The sequence below is a fragment of the Bombina bombina genome, chromosome 7 (assembly GCF_027579735.1).
Source record: "Bombina bombina isolate aBomBom1 chromosome 7, aBomBom1.pri, whole genome shotgun sequence".
NCBI lineage: Eukaryota > Metazoa > Chordata > Amphibia > Anura > Bombinatoridae > Bombina > Bombina bombina.
In genome coordinates, this window is record NC_069505.1 from 243,906,564 (window position 1) to 243,925,848 (window position 19,285).

Consider the following 19,285-nt stretch of genomic DNA (forward strand, 5'->3'; position numbering starts at 1 on the left):
CCAACATCTCATGCTGTCTTAGTAGCCATCCGCTGACCAAGACTTTAGCCAAAGCGCTCTGCGCGCCACAATAGCAAAACCTGAATTTTTCGCCGCTAATCTAGCTAATTGCAAAGTGGCGTCTAAGGTAAAAGAGTTAGCCAATTTAAGTGCTTGAACTCTGTCCATAACCTCCTCATAAGAAGATGCTTTATTGAGCGACTTTTCTAGTTCTTCGAACCAGAAACACGCTGCTGTAGTGACAGGAACAATGCATGAAATTGGTTGTAGAAGGTAACCTTGCTGAACAAACATCTTTTTAAGCAAACCCTCTAATTTTTTATCCATAGGATCTTTGAAAGCACAACTATCTTCTATAGGGATAGTGGTGCGTTTGTTTAGAGTAGAAACCGCCCCCTCGACCTTGGGGACTGTCTGCCATAAGTCCTTCCTGGGGTCGACCATAGGAAATAATTTCTTAAATATAGGGGGAGGGACAAAAGGTATGCCGGGCCTTTCCCATTCTTTATTTACAATGTCCGCCACCCGCTTGGGTATAGGAAAAGCTTCGGGGGGCACCGGGACCTCTAGGAACTTGTCCATCTTACATAATATCTCTGGAATGACCAAATTGTCACAATCATCCAGAGTAGATAACACCTCCTTAAGCAGAGCGCGGAGATGTTCCAATTTAAATTTGAATGTAATAACGTCAGGTTCAGCTTGTTGAGAAATTTTTCCTGAATCTGAAATTTCTCCCTCAGACAAAACCTCCCTGACTTCTTCAGACTGGTGTAAGGGCATGTCAGAACCATTATCATCAGCGTCCTCATGCTCTTCAGTATCTAAAACAGAGCAGTCGCGCTTTCGCTGATAAGTGGGCATTTTGGCTAAAATGTTTTTAATAGAATTATCCATTACAGCCGTTAATTGTTGCATAGTAAGGAGGATTGGCGCACTAGATGAACTAGGGACCTCCTGAGTGGGCAAGACTGGTGTAGACATAGAAGGAGATGATGCAGTACCATGCTTACTCCCTTCACTTAAGGAATCATTTTGGGCAACATTATTATCAGTGGCATCATTGTCCCTACTTTGTTTGTCACATTCATCACATATATTTAAATGGAGAGGAACCTTGGCTTCCGAACATACAGAACATCGTCTATCTGATGGTTCAGACATGTTAATAGGCATAAACTTGATAACAAAGCACAAAAAACGTTTTAAAATAAAACCGTTACTGTCACTTTAAATTTTAAACTGAACACACTTTATTACTGAATATGTGCAAAAGTATGAAGGAATTGTTCAAAATTCACCAAAATTTCACCACAGTGTCTTAAAGCCTTAAAAGTATTGCACACCAAATTTGAAAGCTTTAACTCTTTAAATAACGGAACCGGAGCCGTTTTTACATTTAACCCCTATACAGTCCCTGGTATCTGCTTTGCTGAGACCCAACCAAGCCCAGAGGGGAATACGATACCAAATGACGCCTTCAATAAGCTTTTTCAGTGGATCTGAGCTCCTCACACATGCATCTGCATGCCTTGCTTCTCAAAAACAACTGCGCATTAGTGGCGCGAAAATGAGGCTCTGCCTATGACTAGAAAAGGCCCCCAGTGAAAAAGGTGTCCAATACAGTGCCTGCCGTTTTTTTAACAGAATTCCCAAGATTAAAATAACTCTTCAAAGTTATAAACCATTAAATATGCTTATAAAGTAATCGTTTTAGCCCAGAAAAATGTCTACCAGTCTTTAAAGCCCTTGTGAAGCCCTTTATTCTTATATTTAAAACTAAGAAAATGGCTTACCGGATCCCATAGGGAAAATGACAGCTTCCAGCATTACCAAGTCTTGTTAGAAATGTGTCATACCTCAAGCAGCAAAAGTCTGCTCACTGTTTCCCCCAACTGAAGTTAATTCATCTCAACAGTCCTGTGTGGAAACAGCCATCGATTTTAGTAACGGTTGCTAAAATCATTTTCCTCTTACAAACAGAAATCTTCATCTCTTTTCTGTTTCAGAGTAAATAGTACATACCAGCACTATTTTAAAATAACAAACTCTTGATTGAAGAATAAAAACTACATTTAAACACCAAAAAACTCTTAGCCATCTCCGTGGAGATGTTGCCTGTGCAACGGCAAAGAGAATGACTGGGGAAGGCGGAGCCTAGGAGGGATCATGTGACCAGCTTTGCTGGGCTCTTTGCCATTTCCTGTTGGGGAAGAGAATATCCCACAAGTAAGGATGACGCCGTGGACCGGACACACCTATGTTGGAGAAAGTTACGATTCCAATGTTTAAATAAATGACCTCATCAGCTGGGGTCTCCCAAAAATCTTAAAAAACAGTAATATATTGAACTCAATGGACACAATTATTATATGCTTTTATAAGCACGCTAGAATGTCACACAGCGGTCCTACTGTTAAATGTCCATAGACCGTAATGCAGAAGTTGTCAAATTTTCAGTCGATACTTTGTAAAATAACTGCCCTTAGTGCTATGCACGCAGTTATATTGTAGCTTATCAATACTTTGTATTTCCCAGATAAAATTAGTTCATGTAGTGCACCATCGGTTAGAGTTACCTTAATAGCTTTTTTTAATAGCAGCTCCTTAGACAGTATACAGTTTATCTTGTACCTTGTTTGCTTTTTGTAAGCGCGGCTCCTCTTAAAGCTTGGCTGGTGATGTTCTCAGCTATGCCGCGTGAATTCGGCGTCTGACGTCACACTCCCCAGTGGGAGGACGCGGTACAGTAGTTCTTCTTATCAGTTTTCTCCGGTAGTCTCTTATTGCTCAGATATCAGTTAGATGAACTGCCCTTAGTGCTATGCACGCAGTTTTAATGTAGTATCCAGAGGTTCAGATAACCAGTAAAAAAGTACAGATAAAAATAATTATATATGGACAAGGTTTGCGCCTAGTTACGCCAATATTTTCATGGGCTCCTGGGTGTAAGGATTCCATTCCTGGTTTTCCTTACTACTGCAGCTCACCTTCACACACCTGTATTTAAGGCATGTCTCCGCCCCAAACAAGTGCTTAGTTATTGTGTTCAGTACAGCTAAGCTGTTTGCACTGTTTGTTAGAGCAAGCCGTTTGCCTACATATTGAAGCAGATAATAACCGAATATCTGGATTACAAATACCAGCTGCAGCTGGTCCATTTAAAAGACTTTCTGTCTCAGTACTGACATCCAAAGAAACCTGCTGGACTTGCCTAACATCCTCTCTCAGGTTTGATTCTGATTCACACTGCGGGAATTGGTTCAGCCTTTTACTGCTGTCACTATTGTGAGTTGGTTCACAGCCGAGTTCACACACAAACCGCTAACTACCGGGACTTACCCAGGATAACATCAAGTGAGTGACAACTTTAACTTACCTCCTGTCTACACATAGACTTTCCTGTTACACTTTCCCAAACTGACAGGGATACGGGAAGCGGCGATAAGAGTTTAGGAAGCCGCAATCGTTACAGCGCTACGGAACCAGAGTGACGTCACCGTAAGGGAACTCAGCAGGAGTCTGTCACGCCCCTGCCTCCGGCTTCAAGTTTCACAGCGCTAGTTCCCCTCAACACACAGGGAATCACCGAAGCCTGTCAGTTGCTACAGGAGACAAGATCGCACACAGGCTTAGTCTGTCAGGTTAACTCCTAAGTAAGACGTGCAACGCTTGCTCTAGTAGTAAAGCTGAAAGTAACCATTACATTAAATCCTCATCTCACATTATTGAACTTGCTACATTATATGGTAGCCATATCGCAACATATTGACAAAAGCAGTCATTTGATAAACTTCATTCTGATACATCACAGCCTATGCTAATACAATAGTCTGTTACTCAGAGTGATATATTCATTAGTTTAAGCTCTTTGGCAGTTGAGATCCAACATTAGTTAAGCCATTACACTGGGAGACTGATTTTTTTGAAAAGGGTAACTATGGCGCAAACCTTGTGCTCTACAAAAGATATATAGACGACCTGCTAATTATATGGGAAGGTACAGAGGATGATCTTATAAAAATGCTTAGTGATATGAACACCTGGGGTTTGAAATTCACCTCAAATTGGAGTAAAAATACAATAACATTCCTAGATTTGGAAATATTGGTTATAGAGGAAAAAATAGAAACAAGAACCCATTTCAAAAAGACCGATGCCAATAACTATATACACTCCAATAGTTGCCATTTAGATACATGGAAAAGAAACATCCCGTTAGGGCAATTCCTACGGATAAAGAAAAATTGCTCTAGGCCCATTGATTTTGAGAAACAGACTGAAAGACTTGAAGAAAGGTTCAATTCGAGAGGATATAAAACTGAAATTACAAAACAAGCAATAGAAAGAGCAAAAAATACTAAAAGAGAGACTCTGCTTACATATAAGGAAAAACAAATAGAAAATACTGACAAAATAAAAATACCCTTCATTACCGACTATAATGCAGATTACAATATCATCAAAAAAATTGTAAGAAAACATTGGCATTTAGTTAAAGAGGATGATGTTCTAGGGGAAAAGATCTCTGATAACCCTAATTTTATCTTTAAAAAAGCGACAAATTTAAAAACTATTCTGGCCCCAAGTGACCTCAAACCACACAAAAAATGTAAATTAGTACAAAAAGATCTAATGGGAAGTAAGATTAAAGGTTTTTTTTCCTTGTTACTCATGCAAGGCCTGTAGTCATAGTAAAAAATGAAATAATCTTAAGATCAATAATTCAGAAAAAACTTTCATCATAAAAGATACTATAAGATGCTCCACAAAAAAAGTAATATATATTTTAAAATGTTCATGTAATTTGTTTTATTTTGGGGAGACCAAAAGAATGGTTAAAGACGGGATTAGGGAACATTTGAATAATATCAAGAATGGTATCGACAACACCCACCTTTATAAGCACTTTAAAACTATACATAATAGTAATACTAAAGATTTGTCAAATTGGGGAATTAAAATAGTAAACAGAAATTGGAGAGGAGGTAACATAGAAAAAAAGCTGCTAATAAAAGAAGCCGAACTAATATATAAATACAACACATCATTTCCGAATGGATTAAATTCTGAATTAGACCTTTCCCCATTTCTCTTTGAATAATTTAGGAGAATACTTTACACTGCAACCTTCAAAACACATCTTTATATAACTTATTTTACCTTTTCAATAGAATGAAGATAAAGACGTTAAATTAAGAAAACAGTTTATATTGCATATCAATTCAATAGATTTTAATTTCTGAATATATGTTCATTTAGATATAACCTATGTATTGATAATTCTGATCCTTTTAGATTGTTTTAATCAGATGACCAAATTAGATATATCAGGATATATGGCCAAATTTCAACACTGCTCTCATTATTATCTTTTTTACAAAAAAAAATTAAAAAAAATTATTTTCTGACTAATAAATTTTTTTAAACATAATTCTTAAGCATGTTTTAAAGTTCCAAAGAAATGATTTGTATTTAGTTCCAACCTCTGAGACACAATTTCAATGTATGTGATATGTCAAAAATATTTTTTTTTTGGACAAAATTCTCTCTTATAAGTAAGGGTCCTATAAAAAATATCAATGTTTGAATCCTTGCAACAAACCTTAAGAACAATTCCACCTTATATGAACTAAACAGAAGTAGAAGATAATAAAAGCACCGGTATGAGTTATCTTAAAAATTCCACCTTTAAAAGTAATCAGAATTGACCAATTAGGTTCAAGCGGGACATTTAAAAAGGAGTAAATTACAAGTCACAAGCATCTTGATAAAGCTCTGTTTAGAGCGAAACGCGTCGAGCTGTGTGACTTGTCTGCATATATATTTTAAGAACTTTTATGTTGCAAATCTAAGGACCAGATTGTGCATATATAACCCGAGTTATTTTTATCTGTACTTTTTTACTGGTTATCTGAACCTCTGGATACTACATTAAAAGGGCAGTTCATCTAACTGATATCTGAGCAATAAGACTACCGGAGAAAACTGATAAGAAGAACTACTGTACAAGAAGTAGAAGATAATAAAAGCACCGGTATGAGTTATCTTAAAAATTCCACCTTTAAAAGTAATCAGAATTGACCAATTAGGTTCAAGCGGGACATTTAAAAAGGAGTAAATTACAAGTCACAAGCATCTTGATAAAGCTCTGTTTAGAGCGAAACGCGTCGAGCTGTGTGACTTGTCTGCATATATATTTTAAGAACTTTTATGTTGCAAATCTAAGGACCAGATTGTGCATATATAACCCGAGTTATTTTTATCTGTACTTTTTTACTGGTTATCTGAACCTCTGGATACTACATTAAAAGGGCAGTTCATCTAACTGATATCTGAGCAATAAGACTACCGGAGAAAACTGATAAGAAGAACTACTGTACCGCGTCCTCCCACTGGGGAGTGTGACGTCAGACGCCAAATTCACGCGGCATAGCTGAGAACATCACCAGCCAAGCTGTAAGAGGAGCCGTGCTTACAAAAAGCAAACAAGGTACAAGATAAACTGTATACTGTCTAAGGAGCTGCTATTAAAAAAAGCTATTAAGGTAACTCTAACCGATGGTGCACTACATGAACTAATTTTATCTGGGAAATACAAAGTATTGATAAGCTACAATATAACTGCGTGCATAGCACTAAGGGCAGTTATTTTACAAAGTATCGACTGAAAATTTGACAACTTCTGCATTACGGTCTATGGACATTTAACAGTAGGACCGCTGTGTGACATTCTAGCGTGCTTATAAAAGCATATAATAATTGTGTCCATTGAGTTCAATATATTACTGTTTTTTAAGATTTTTGGGAGACGCCCCACAGCTGATGAGGTCATTTATTTAAACATTGGAATCGTAACTTTTTAATAAATTGTATTTACTTTACATTTATATTAGAGTGGGCCTTTTATATATATCTCAGCATTTTAGAAACACCAATTGGATTACATAATCTATTCATAAATATTGTTTTTATTTGAAAAAATCTTTTTCTCACAGGGCACCAACGATATAAACAGTTATTATATAACTTAAATCAATATATGTATTCTGCCACTTGAATTAACTTAATGCACTATATAGGACATTTATTTTCGACACAAATGTATTTTAATTCTGTTAAATAAGAGGATTCACATACTATATTTTTAAAGAACTTTGCACTTTACATAATTTATGAATAATTTTTGATAAAACATCCAGATATACTTCACTAAAAAATCCAAAAATTTAAATACATCCTTTATTCTTTTTTAAAAAAACACACTTAAAACACAACCTTTTTCTATTATTCCTTCAGCTATAGCTAGCGCCCTCACTCTATTCCAATTGATAGTAACTTAAAGAACCGAAAAGACTGAAGGACCTTTTCATTAAGTGAGGAGTTTGGAATATTTACAGTTCCAGCGCTCTACTCATCCTCATTTAAACTAACTGTGACGTTTTCACCTCTTAGCCAATAGCCGTGCGGTAAATCCTTTATTGGTTTCAATTGTACAAAGCTAGGATTTACTTTCACTTTAATGTTTGCCCATGTACCCTGGTCAGTCAGGTCAGAACGCAAAACTCAAATATACCCAAAATCAGCCACTTCCAAGATCAATACAAACTCCAGATCAACACAACAAAAAGGGAGCGTGCACGCTCTTGAGCTCACCTAGAATTACTCTTTAACAAAGGATACCAAGACAACCGTGCTAGATTATAGGCTACTCATACCTGGATATTTAATATATGTAATTACCTAGTTTACCATATATAAGTAAAAGATGAGAGCTGCACTCAATACCAGAAGTACAATACACGCTAAACAACTACCTTGCTTTGGTCTCCAGCCTCTCTCTTGTTTGCTTTGCCGGGTTTTCTTTTTTTATCCCAACCAGGTTTGTTCCCACTGACGTGACTGAAAGAATTAACAGAAACATTTGAGAACACAGCAATATGTTCTGTCCATTCTTTTGCTGTTAATTTGTTAATATAAATTAAAACACGCAGAACTGTACTTGCTTTCAAATGCAAAGCTACTGATATTTTTCAAAGAAAATTCAAATCATGATTTCAATGATGGGATCGTTTCTGGGAGAGTGCCTATAACACTAGGCACGCCCTCCAGCCAGCGATCCAATTCGGGAAGCGCCTTTGGCTTTAGTACAGCCAAAATGCTAAGAGGTTCTATGCCGTCCTTAGGGCGATAGAGATCAGTGCGGTTAGGACGGCATAGAACGTCCTAAGGGCAGGATGGGGTTAATCATGTTACTGCGTACAATCAAACAACATTGTCTATATTGTAGAGAAACAAAACTTACTTGGCCGTTCCTCCATTGCTATCATCATTGTCTGAGCAGGAAGAAGGCGAGGATGCTGGGAAGTAAGTGGAATCCACATGGTTTGGGCTCCCGCTTTGCGCCGGGTTAATTGGAGATGATCTTTCATAAAGGGGAGTGTGTTTTCCTTCATTAGGAATGTTACTGTAGTTGTTTTGCTCTGACGCAGTTTTACCACCAGTGGGATTTGTGTTGACTGCAGATTCAGAGAGGTTGTATGGATATGGACCCTTTCCTGAGGCACCACTTTGGCTGGACATGTGCTGGGTCTACAAAATAGCCAACATATTAATCTCTACTAAACGAGATACTCCTATCTTCTGCTCATCTCACAACCTGTCCACTTGACCATATTCCTTCACAACTTCTTCCATCTCTCTCTGATTCTTTAACCCCTGTCCTAACTCATCTCTTTAACCAATCTCTCACCGCTGGAACATTTCCTGATTTATTCACACAAGCGTCAATCAAAACAATCCTACCCCCTCTACCCCTTCTAACTATCGGCCCATCTCCTTACTTCCCTTGGTCTCCAAATTATTGGAATACTATAATCGCCTAAATCCTTACTTGACCCCCTACAGTCTAGTTTCCGCCCTAAACACTCAACAAAAACTGCTCTTACTAACATAACAATCTGCTATCAGCTAAAGCAAAGGGACACTACGTATTAAAAGGATATGAAACTATTTTTTTTGTTCATGACTCAGCAATTTTAAGCAACTTTCTAGTTTATTTCTATTTTCAATTTTTCTTTGTTGTCTTGGAATCTTTATTTAAAAAGCAGGAATGTAAGTTTAGGGAGGCGGCCCATTTGTAGTTCAGCACCTGGGTAGCTCTTGCTGATTGGTGGCTACATTTAGCCAGTACAACTTATATGCAATTTCCTCTTGGATGTCTTCGCACTACCTCTAACTAAATCCGTCTAAAACTGAGCTGCTTCTTATTCCTCCCTCTCTGAGACATCCAACACCAGACATTTCTCTAACAGTTGGAGACTCTGTTCTCAACTCCTCACTCTTGGTCTGCTGTCTTGGTGTCACACTTGACTCTGAACTCACATTCCCTCCACAATTCAAACTCTAACCAAATCCTGCCATACACCTACGCAACATTTCCAGTACGGGACCTTTCCCTACTCAAAAAAACTACAAACATACTAATTCATTCCCTCATTTTGTCACACATTGACTACTGCAACCTATTCTTAAATGGCCTTTCCAAAATCTGCATCCCCCCTCCAATCTATTATGAATGCTTCGGCTTGACTCACCCACCTAAGTCACTGATCTACATCAGCTGCTCTGCTCATCTCTACAGAGGCTCCTCATTCACTCCAGAATACAATTTTAAGTATTAACCCTAACTTACAAAGCACTCAACAGCCTCACTCCCAACTATATTTCCTCTCTTATCTCCAAATACTTCCCGAGCCGTCCTCTTCGATCAACCTCTGACCTACGTCTCTCCACTCTCATTATCTCTACATCCCACTCCCACCTCCAAGACTTCTCACGTGCTGCTCCTGTCCTCTGGAAATCTCTACCTCGCTCCATAAGACTGTCTCAAACCTTGAGTAGCTTCAGATGCTCTTTGAAGACCCACCTATTCAGAGAGGCATCTCTCCTCTGTTTTTTATTCTACCCATAATAAATCTTGAACTGCCTTCACTAACTGCTTCAACTATAATCCATGTGACAAGCTACTCCAAACCTTATATCTGTGCATCTCACTGTGTAAGCTCTTCAGAGCAGGGCCCTCCACCTCCTGTACTAGCTGTGTTTAGTCTGTTGCGTTTTTGTATTGTATCACAAATCTTTGTCATTGTATACCCCTCTCTCTGTACCCAGCGCTACGGAATTTTGCATTGCTATACAAATAAATAATAATAATACTGCAATGTATCGTGTAACCTGTTTAGTTATGTTTGTCACTGTATACCACTCTCTCTAACCAGTGCTACAGAATTTTGTGCCGCTATACAAATAAATAATACTGCAATGTATCGTGTAACCCGTTTAGTTATGTTTGTCACTGTATACCTCTCTCTGTAACCAGTGCTACAGAATTTTGTGCCGCTATACAAATAAATAATAATACTGCAATGTATCGTGTAACCCGTTTAGTTATGTTTGTCACTGTATACCTCTCTCTGTAACCAGTGCTACAGAATTTTGTGCCGCTATACAAATAAATAAAAATACTGCAAAATAACATGTACCCCCTGTTTAGTCTTGTTGGTCATTGTATACCCCTCTCTCTCTGTACCCAGCGCTACGGAATTTTGCGTTGCTATACAAATAAATGATAATATTTTTAGATTCAATACCAAGAGCCTAATTCTCTAACATTTGTAGGCATTGAAAGAATTATCACGCCAACCCTTGTATGGACAACCTTTACAGGCAAACCTGGAGGTTAAAGTGAATGGCTAGCTGCCTTTCATAGAAAGTAATGAAGTTCTCTGCAATGGACAATCTCGCAAAGTAAAGAAAAATATGACAGGCAACACCCGGTATTGGCAGCAACATTTTGCCGCAGCACATACAAATCAGAACTGTATACATTTACTTCTAGTTTAACAAATATATTTTTCCTACCAGTACTTTCAGGGCATTGTGTATTATGAAACAAACTCGCTGGCTTTAATTTCATAAGAGAAAATAAATAAATAAGGGATGCTGTGAAGGGACTACAATAAGACCCAAAAGAAAACTTCAGACGCCACCGCTTAGCCCACTTGCTGACACAGAAACTATAGAAAATGGGAAAAAGGCAGGTTTTGAAGTTTGCACATGTAATAGAGCTGCTGATGGAGACTTTTAGTCAAAAAGAGTAAAATCAATCCATGAAAATGCACTTTTTATTTTCTCTTTTTTAAAGGGACAGTCTAGGCCAATATAAACTTTCATGATTCAGATAGAGCATGTAATTTTAAACAATTTTCCAATTTACTTTTATCACCAATTTTGCTTTGTTCTCTTGTATTCTTAGTTGAAAGCTTAACCTATTTGGTTCGTATGCTAATTTCTTAGACCTTGAAGGCCACCTCTTTTCAGAATGCATTTTAACAGTTTTTCACCACTAGAGGGTGTTAGTTCACGTATTTCATATAGATAACACTGTGCTCGTGCACGTGAAGTTATCTGGGAGCAGGCACTGATTGGCTAAACTGCAAGTCTGTCAAAAGAACTGAAATAAAGGGGCAGTTTGCAGAGGCTTAGATACAAGATAATCACAGAGGTTAAAATAATATTAATATAACTGTGTTGGTTATGCAAAACTGGGGAATGGGTAATAAAGGGATTATCTATCTTTTAAAACAATACAAATTCCGGTGTAGACTGTCCCTTTAAGGCAGGTTCATAGATTTACTAGATCAGAGATTCTTAATTTTTTTTATTTTTTTTTCTAACGCCCCCCTTTTTGACACCTCCGTTAATAATAATATACAAACCCCTTGTCCGACGGTTGTACAATTTATTTATACATAAATATAACACATCAATGAGGGGATTATTAGCGAATATAAATCAATTCTACTGTCGTTCCTAATCCCTAATGACTCATTGTCTAACTCCATGCACCGCCTCCCAAGCGTGCAGAGATGAGCAACACCCATGTGCTATTTGTACTCTGCAATCGTCCCTATAATTCTTTTCAACAGTGAGCGCAAAAAAAAAAACAGGCTTTGCATTTATTGGCCAATTTACTAAAATGTTTGCACACATTAGCAAGTATTAAATTAGCTATGTGCCCACTTCATATTAAGCAAAATACAGAAAAAAGTTACTCGTACACAAACACACTCATTCATACACACACCCTCAATCACACTCACTCATGCACACACTCATTCATACACACACCCTCAATCACACTCATGCACACACTCATTCATACACACACCCTCAATCACACTCACTCATGCACACACTAATTCATACACACATCCTCAATCACACTCACTCATGCACACACTAATTCATACACATCCCCTCAATCACACTCACTCATGCACACACAGAGACACACACACCCCCTCAAAACCACTCACTTATACACACACTCAATCACATGTACACACACACAGCCTCAATCACACTCACTCATGTCCACACACCGACATACACACACCCTCAATCATACTCACTCATGCACACACACACACAGACATACACACACCCTCAATCACACTCACTCATGCACACACACAGACATACACACACCCTCAATCATACTCACTCATGCACACACAGACAGACATACACACACCCTCAATCACACTCACTTATACACACACATACACCCTCAATCACACTCGCTCTTGTACACAAACAGACATACACACACCCTTAATCACATGTACACACACTGTGAGGCCCATTTATCAAGCTCCGTATGGAGCTTGTGGGCCCGTATTTCTGGCGAGTCTTCAGACTCGCCAGAAACAGCAGTTATGAAGCAGCGGTCTAAAGACTGCTGCTCCATAACCCTGTCCGTCTGCTCTGAGCAGGCAGACAGGAATCGCCACAATTCAACCCGATCAAGTTGATTGACACCTCACTGCTGGCGGCCCATTGGCCGCGAGTCTGCAGAGGGTGGCGTTGCACCAGCAGCTCTTGTGAGCTGCTGGTGCAATGCTGAATACAGAGAGCGTATTGCTCTCCTCATTCAGCGAGGTCTTGCGGACCTGATCCACACTGTCGGATCAGGTCCGACAGACATTTGATAAATAGGCCTCATAGCCTCGATCACACTCACTTATACACACACCCTCACTCACACACTCCCCCTCAATCACACTCACCTATACACACACATACACCCTCAATCACACTCGCTCTTGTACACCAACAGACATATACACATCCTTAATCACATGTACACACACATAGCCTCGATCACACTCACTTACACACACACACATATACACACACCCTCGATCACACACACACACCCTCAATCACACTCACTTATAAACACACATACACCCTCAATCACATGTACACACACACCCTTAATCACATGTACACACACACACAGACACACACCCTCAATCATACTCACACATACAGACATACACAAACCCTTACTCATATACACACACAGGCATACACACACCCCCTCAATCACACTCACTCATATATATATATACACACACACACACAGACATACACATACTCCCTCAATCACAGACACACAAATGCATACTTATGCACAGACACAAAACACACAAACTCAACCTGGGTGTCCCATAAATTAAAAGTATAAAATAAACTTTCATTATTCAGATAGGACTTGTAATTTTAATCAACTTTCCAATTTACTTTTATCATCAAATTTGCTTTTTTCTCTTGGTATTCTTAGTTTAAACTAAACATAGGTAGGCTCATATGCTAATTTCTAAGCCTTTGAGGGCTGCCTCTTATCACAGGCTTTATAAATCTCTTTTCAACACAAAGAGACAGAAAGTACACGTGGGCCATATAGATAACACTGTGTTCAGGCACAGGGGGTTATTTAAGATTTAGCACAAAACAATGCTAAATTTAAGACAACAGATACTTAACAGTCACAGTCATGTGATCAGGGGGCTGGAAGAAGGTTCCTAGATACAAGGTAATCACAGAGGTAAACAGTATATTAATATAACTGTGTTGGTTATGCAAAACTGGGAAATGGGTAATAACATAATTTATGCTTACCTGATAAATTCCTTTCTTCTGTTGTGTGATCAGTCCACGGGTCATCATTACTTCTGGGATATAACTCCTCCCCAACAGGAAATGCAAGAGGATTCACCCAGCAGAGCTGCATATAGCTCCTCCCCTCTACGTCAGTCCCAGTCATTCGACCAAGAATCAACGAGAAAGGAGTAACCAAGGGTGAAGTGGTGACTGGAGTATAATTTAAAAGATATTTACCTGCCTTAAAACAGGGCGGGCCGTGGACTGATCACACAACAGAAGAAAGGAATTTATCAGGTAAGCATAAATTATGTTTTCTTCTGTTATGTGTGATCAGTCCACGGGTCATCATTACTTCTGGGATACCAATACCAAAGCAAAAGTACACGGATGACGGGAGGGATAGGCAGGCTCATTATACAGAAGGAACCACTGCCTGAAGAACCTTTCTCCCAAAAATAGCCTCCGAAGAAGCAAAAGTGTCAAATTTGTAAAATTTGGAAAAAGTATGAAGCGAAGACCAAGTTGCAGCCTTGCAAATCTGTTCAACAGAGGCCTCATTCTTAAAGGCCCAAGTGGAAGCCACAGCTCTAGTGGAGTGAGCTGTAATTCTTTCAGGAGGCTGCTGTCCAGCAGTCTCATAGGCTAAACGTATTATGCTACGAAGCCAAAAAGAGAGAGAGGTAGCAGAAGCTTTTTGACCTCTCCTCTGTCCAGAGTAAACGACAAACAAGGAAGAAGTTTGGCGAAAATCTTTAGTTGCCTGCAAGTAGAACTTGAGGGCACGAACTACATCCAGATTGTGTAAAAGACGTTCCTTCTTTGAAGAAGGATTTGGACACAAGGATGGGACAACAATCTCTTGATTGATGTTCCTGTTAGTGACTACCTTAGGTAAGAACCCAGGTTTAGTACGCAGAACTACCTTGTCTGAGTGAAAAATCAGATAAGGGGAATCACAATGTAAGGCTGATAACTCAGAGACTCTTCGAGCCGAGGAAATAGCCATTAAAAACAGAACTTTCCAAGATAACATTTTTATATCAATGGAATGAAGGGGTTCAAACGGAACACCCTGTAAAACGTTAAGAACTAAGTTTAAACTCCATGGTGGAGCAACAGCCTTAAACACAGGCTTGATCCTAGCTAAAGCCTGACAAAAGGACTGGACGTCTGGATTTTCTGACAGACGTCTGTGTAACAAGATAGACAGAGCTGAAATCTGTCCCTTTAATGAACTAGCTGATAAACCTTTTTCTAAACCTTCTTGTAGAAAGGACAATATCCTAGCGATCCTAACCTTACTCCAGGAGTAACCTTTGGATTCGCACCAGTATAGGTATTTCCGCCATATTTTATGGTAAATCCTTCTGGTAACAGGCTTCCTAGCCTGAATCAGGGTATCAATAACCGACTCAGAAAAACCACGTTTTGATAAAATCAAGCGTTCAATTTCCAAGCAGTCAGCTTCAGAGAAGTTAGATTTTGATGTTTGAATGGACCCTGTATCAGAAGGTCCTGTCTTAGAGGTAGAGACCAAGGCGGACAGGATGACATGTCCACTAGATCTGCATACCAAGTCCTGCGTGGCCAAGCAGGTGCTATTAGAATTACTGATGCTCTCTCCTGTTTGATTTTGGCAATCAATCGAGGAAGCAGCGGGAAGGGTGGAAACACATAAGCCATCCTGAAGTTCCAAGGTGCTGTCAAAGCATCTATCAGAACTGCTCCCGGATCCCTGGATCTGGACCCGTAGCGAGGAAGTTTGGCGTTCTGGCGAGACGCCATGAGATCTATCTCTGGTGTGCCCCAACGTCGAAGTATTTGGGCAAAGACCTCCGGATGAAGTTCCCACTCCCCCGGATGAAGAGTCTGGCGACTCAAGAAATCCGCCTCCCAGTTCTCCACTCCCGGGATGTGGATTGCTGACAGGTGGCAAGAGTGAGACTCTGCCCAGCGAATTATCTTTGATACTTCCATCATTGCTAGGGAGCTTCTTGTCCCTCCCTGATGGTTGATGTAAGCTACAGTCGTGATGTTGTCCGACTGAAACCTGATGAACCCCCGAGTTATTAACTGGGGCCAAGCCAGAAGGGCATTGAGAACTGCTCTCAATTCCAGAATGTTTATTGGAAGGAGACTCTCCTCCTGATTCCATAGTCCCTGAGCCTTCAGAGAATTCCAGACAGCGCCCCAACCTAGTAGGCTGGCGTCTGTTGTTACAATTGTCCAGTCTGGCCTGCTGAATGGCATCCCCCTGGACAGGTGTGGCCGATGAAGCCACCATAGAAGAGAATTTCTGGTCTCTTGATTCAGATTCAGAGTAGGGGACAAATCTGAGTAATCCCCATTCCACTGACTTAGCATGCATAATTGCAGCGGTCTGAGGTGTAGGCGTGCAAAAGGTACTATGTCCATTGCCGCTACCATTAAGCCGATCACCTCCATGCATTGAGCTACTGACGGGTGTTGAATGGAATGAAGGACGCGGCATGCATTTTGAAGTTTTGTTAACCTGTCTTCTGTCAGGTAAATCTTCATTTCTACAGAATCTATAAGAGTCCCCAAGAATGGAACTCTTGTGAGAGGAAAGAGAGAACTCTTCTTTTCGTTCACTTTCCATCCATGCGACTTTAGAAATGCCAGAACTAACTCTGTATGAGACTTGGCAGTTTGAAAGCTTGAAGCTTGTATTAGAATGTCGTCTAGGTACGGAGCTACCGAAATCCCTCGCGGTCTTAGTACCGCTAGAAGGGCACCCAGAACCTTTGTGAAGATTCTTGGAGCCGTAGCCAATCCGAATGGAAGAGCTACAAACTGGTAGTGCCTGTCTAAGAAGGCAAACCTTAGATACCGGTGATGATCTTTGTGGATCGGTATGTGAAGGTAAGCATCCTTTAAATCCACTGTGGTCATGTACTGACCCTCTTGGATCATGGGTAAGATTGTCCGAATAGTTTCCATTTTGAACGATGGAACTCTTAGGAATTTGTTTAGAGTCTTTAAATCTAAGATTGGTCTGAAAGTTCCCTCTTTTTTGGGAACCACAAACAGGTTTGAGTAGAACCCTTGTCCTTGTTCCGACCACGGAACCGGATGGATCACTCCCATTGTTAACAGATCTTGTACGCAGCGTAGAAACGCTTCTTTCTTTATCTGGTTTGTTGACAACCTTGACAGATGAAATCTCCCTCTTGGGGGAGATAATTTGAAGTCTAGAAGGTATCCCTGAGATATGATCTCTAGTGCCCAGGGATCCTGAACATCTCTTGCCCAGGCCTGGGCGAAGAGAGAGAGTCTGCCCCCTACTAGATCCGGTCCCGGATCGGGGGCTCTCGGTTCATGCTGTCTTTGGGGCGGCAGCAGGTTTCCTGGCCTGCTTGCTTTTGTTCCAGGACTGGTTAGGCTTCCAGCCTTGTCTGTAACGAGCAACAGCTCCTTCCTGTTTTGGTGCAGTGGAGGTTGATGCTGTTCCTGTTTTGAAATTCCGAAAGGGACGAAAATTAGACTGTCTAGCCTTAGCTTTGGCCTTGTCTTGAGGTAGGGCGTGGCCCTTACCTCCCGTAATGTCAGCGATAATTTCTTTCAAACCGGGCCCGAATAAGGACTGCCCCTTGAAAGGTATATTAAGTAATTTGGACTTAGAAGTAACATCAGCTGACCAGGATTTTAGCCACAGTGCCCTGCGTGCCTGTATGGCGAATCCTGAGTTCTTAGCCGTAAGTTTGGTTAAATGTACTACGGCCTCCGAAATGAAAGAATTAGCTAGTTTAAGGACTCTAAGCCTGTCCGTAATGTCGTCTAGCGTAGAGGAACTAAGGTTCTCTTCAAGCGACTCAATCCAAAATGCTGCCGCAGCCGTAATCGGCGCGATACATGCAAGGGGTTGTAATATAAAACCTTGTTGAACAAACATTTTCTTAAGGTAACCCTCTAATTTTTTATCCATTGGATCTGAGAAAGCACAGCTATCCTCCACCGGGATAGTGGTACGCTTAGCTAAAGTAGAAACTGCTCCCTCCACCTTGGGGACCGTTTGCCATAAGTCCCGAGTGGTGGCGTCTATTGGAAACATCTTTCTAAATATTGGAGGGGGTGAGAACGGCACACCGGGTCTATCCCACTCCTTAGTAACAATTTCAGTTAGTCTCTTAGGTATAGGAAAAACGTCAGTACTCGCCGGTACCGCAAAGTATTTATCCAACCTACACAGTTTCTCTGGTATTGCAACAGTGTTACAATCGTTGAGAGCTGCTAAGACCTCCCCTAGTAGTACACGGAGGTTCTCCAATTTAAATTTAAAATTTGAAATATCTGAGTCCAGTCTGTTTGGATCAGAACCGTCACCCACAGAATGAAGCTCTCCGTCCTCATGCTCTGCGAGCTGTGACGCAGTATCAGACATGGCCCTAGCATTGTCAGCGCACTCTGTTCTCACCCCAGAGTGATCACGCTTGCCTCTTAGTTCAGGTAATTTAGACAAAACTTCAGTCATAACAGTAGCCATATCTTGTAATGTTATCTGTAATGGCCGCCCAGATGTACTAGGCGCCAAAATATCACGCACCTCCCGGGCGGGAGATGCAGGTACTGTCGCGTGAGGCGAGTTAGTCGGCATAACTCTCCCCTCGCTGTTTGGTGAAATTTGTTCACATTGTACAGATTGACTTTTATTTAAAGTAGCATCAATACAGTTAGTACATAAATTTCTATTGGGCTCCACCTTGGCATTGGAACAAATGACACAGATATCTTCCTCTGAGTCAGACATGTTTAACACACTAGCAAAAAAACTTACAACTTGGTTATAATCTTTTTTAGCAAAAAAACGCACTGTGCCTCAAAAAGGTACTAACGATTAAATGACAGTTGAAATAATGAACTGAAAAACAGTTATTGCATCAAACTTTAAAACCACACAACTTTTAGCAAAGGTTTGTTCCCATTAGTAAAAAACAACACTAATTAAATTTGTACATAAGAAAACAAAACAACGTTTTTTATACACAGTCACTATAAGAATTCTCACAGCTCTGCTGAGAGAATTTACCTCCCTTCAAAGAAGTTTGAAGACCCCTGAGATCTGTCAGAGATGAACCGGATCATGCAGGAAATAAAAGTAGCTGACTGGAATTTTTTGATGCGTAGCAAAGAGCGCCAAAAACGGCCCCTCCCTCTCCCACACAGCAGTGAAGAGAAACGAAACTGTCACAATTAAAACAAAAAAACTGCCAAGTGGAAAATAATGCCCAAATAATTATTCACACAGTAC

The 19,285-nt window shown here is 40.1% G+C and overlaps 1 protein-coding gene across 2 annotated transcripts in view; it reads right to left on the reverse strand.

The window, feature by feature from the left end:
* Positions 1 to 19,285, reverse strand: part of FAM120A (family with sequence similarity 120A) — a 297,370-nt gene that overhangs the window by 102,593 nt on the left and 175,492 nt on the right. Inside the window, exons 7-8 of one of the 2 annotated variants that reach the window (XM_053720685.1) lie at positions 8,306 to 8,592; positions 7,818 to 7,902 (exon numbers count right to left, since the gene is read on the reverse strand). The exons of the other annotated variant lie outside the window; for it this stretch is intronic. Of the exons in view, the coding sequence (XP_053576660.1) occupies positions 7,818 to 7,902; positions 8,306 to 8,592 (372 nt within the window). The remainder of the gene's footprint in view (positions 1 to 7,817; positions 7,903 to 8,305; positions 8,593 to 19,285) is intronic. 2 annotated transcript variants of the gene reach the window in all.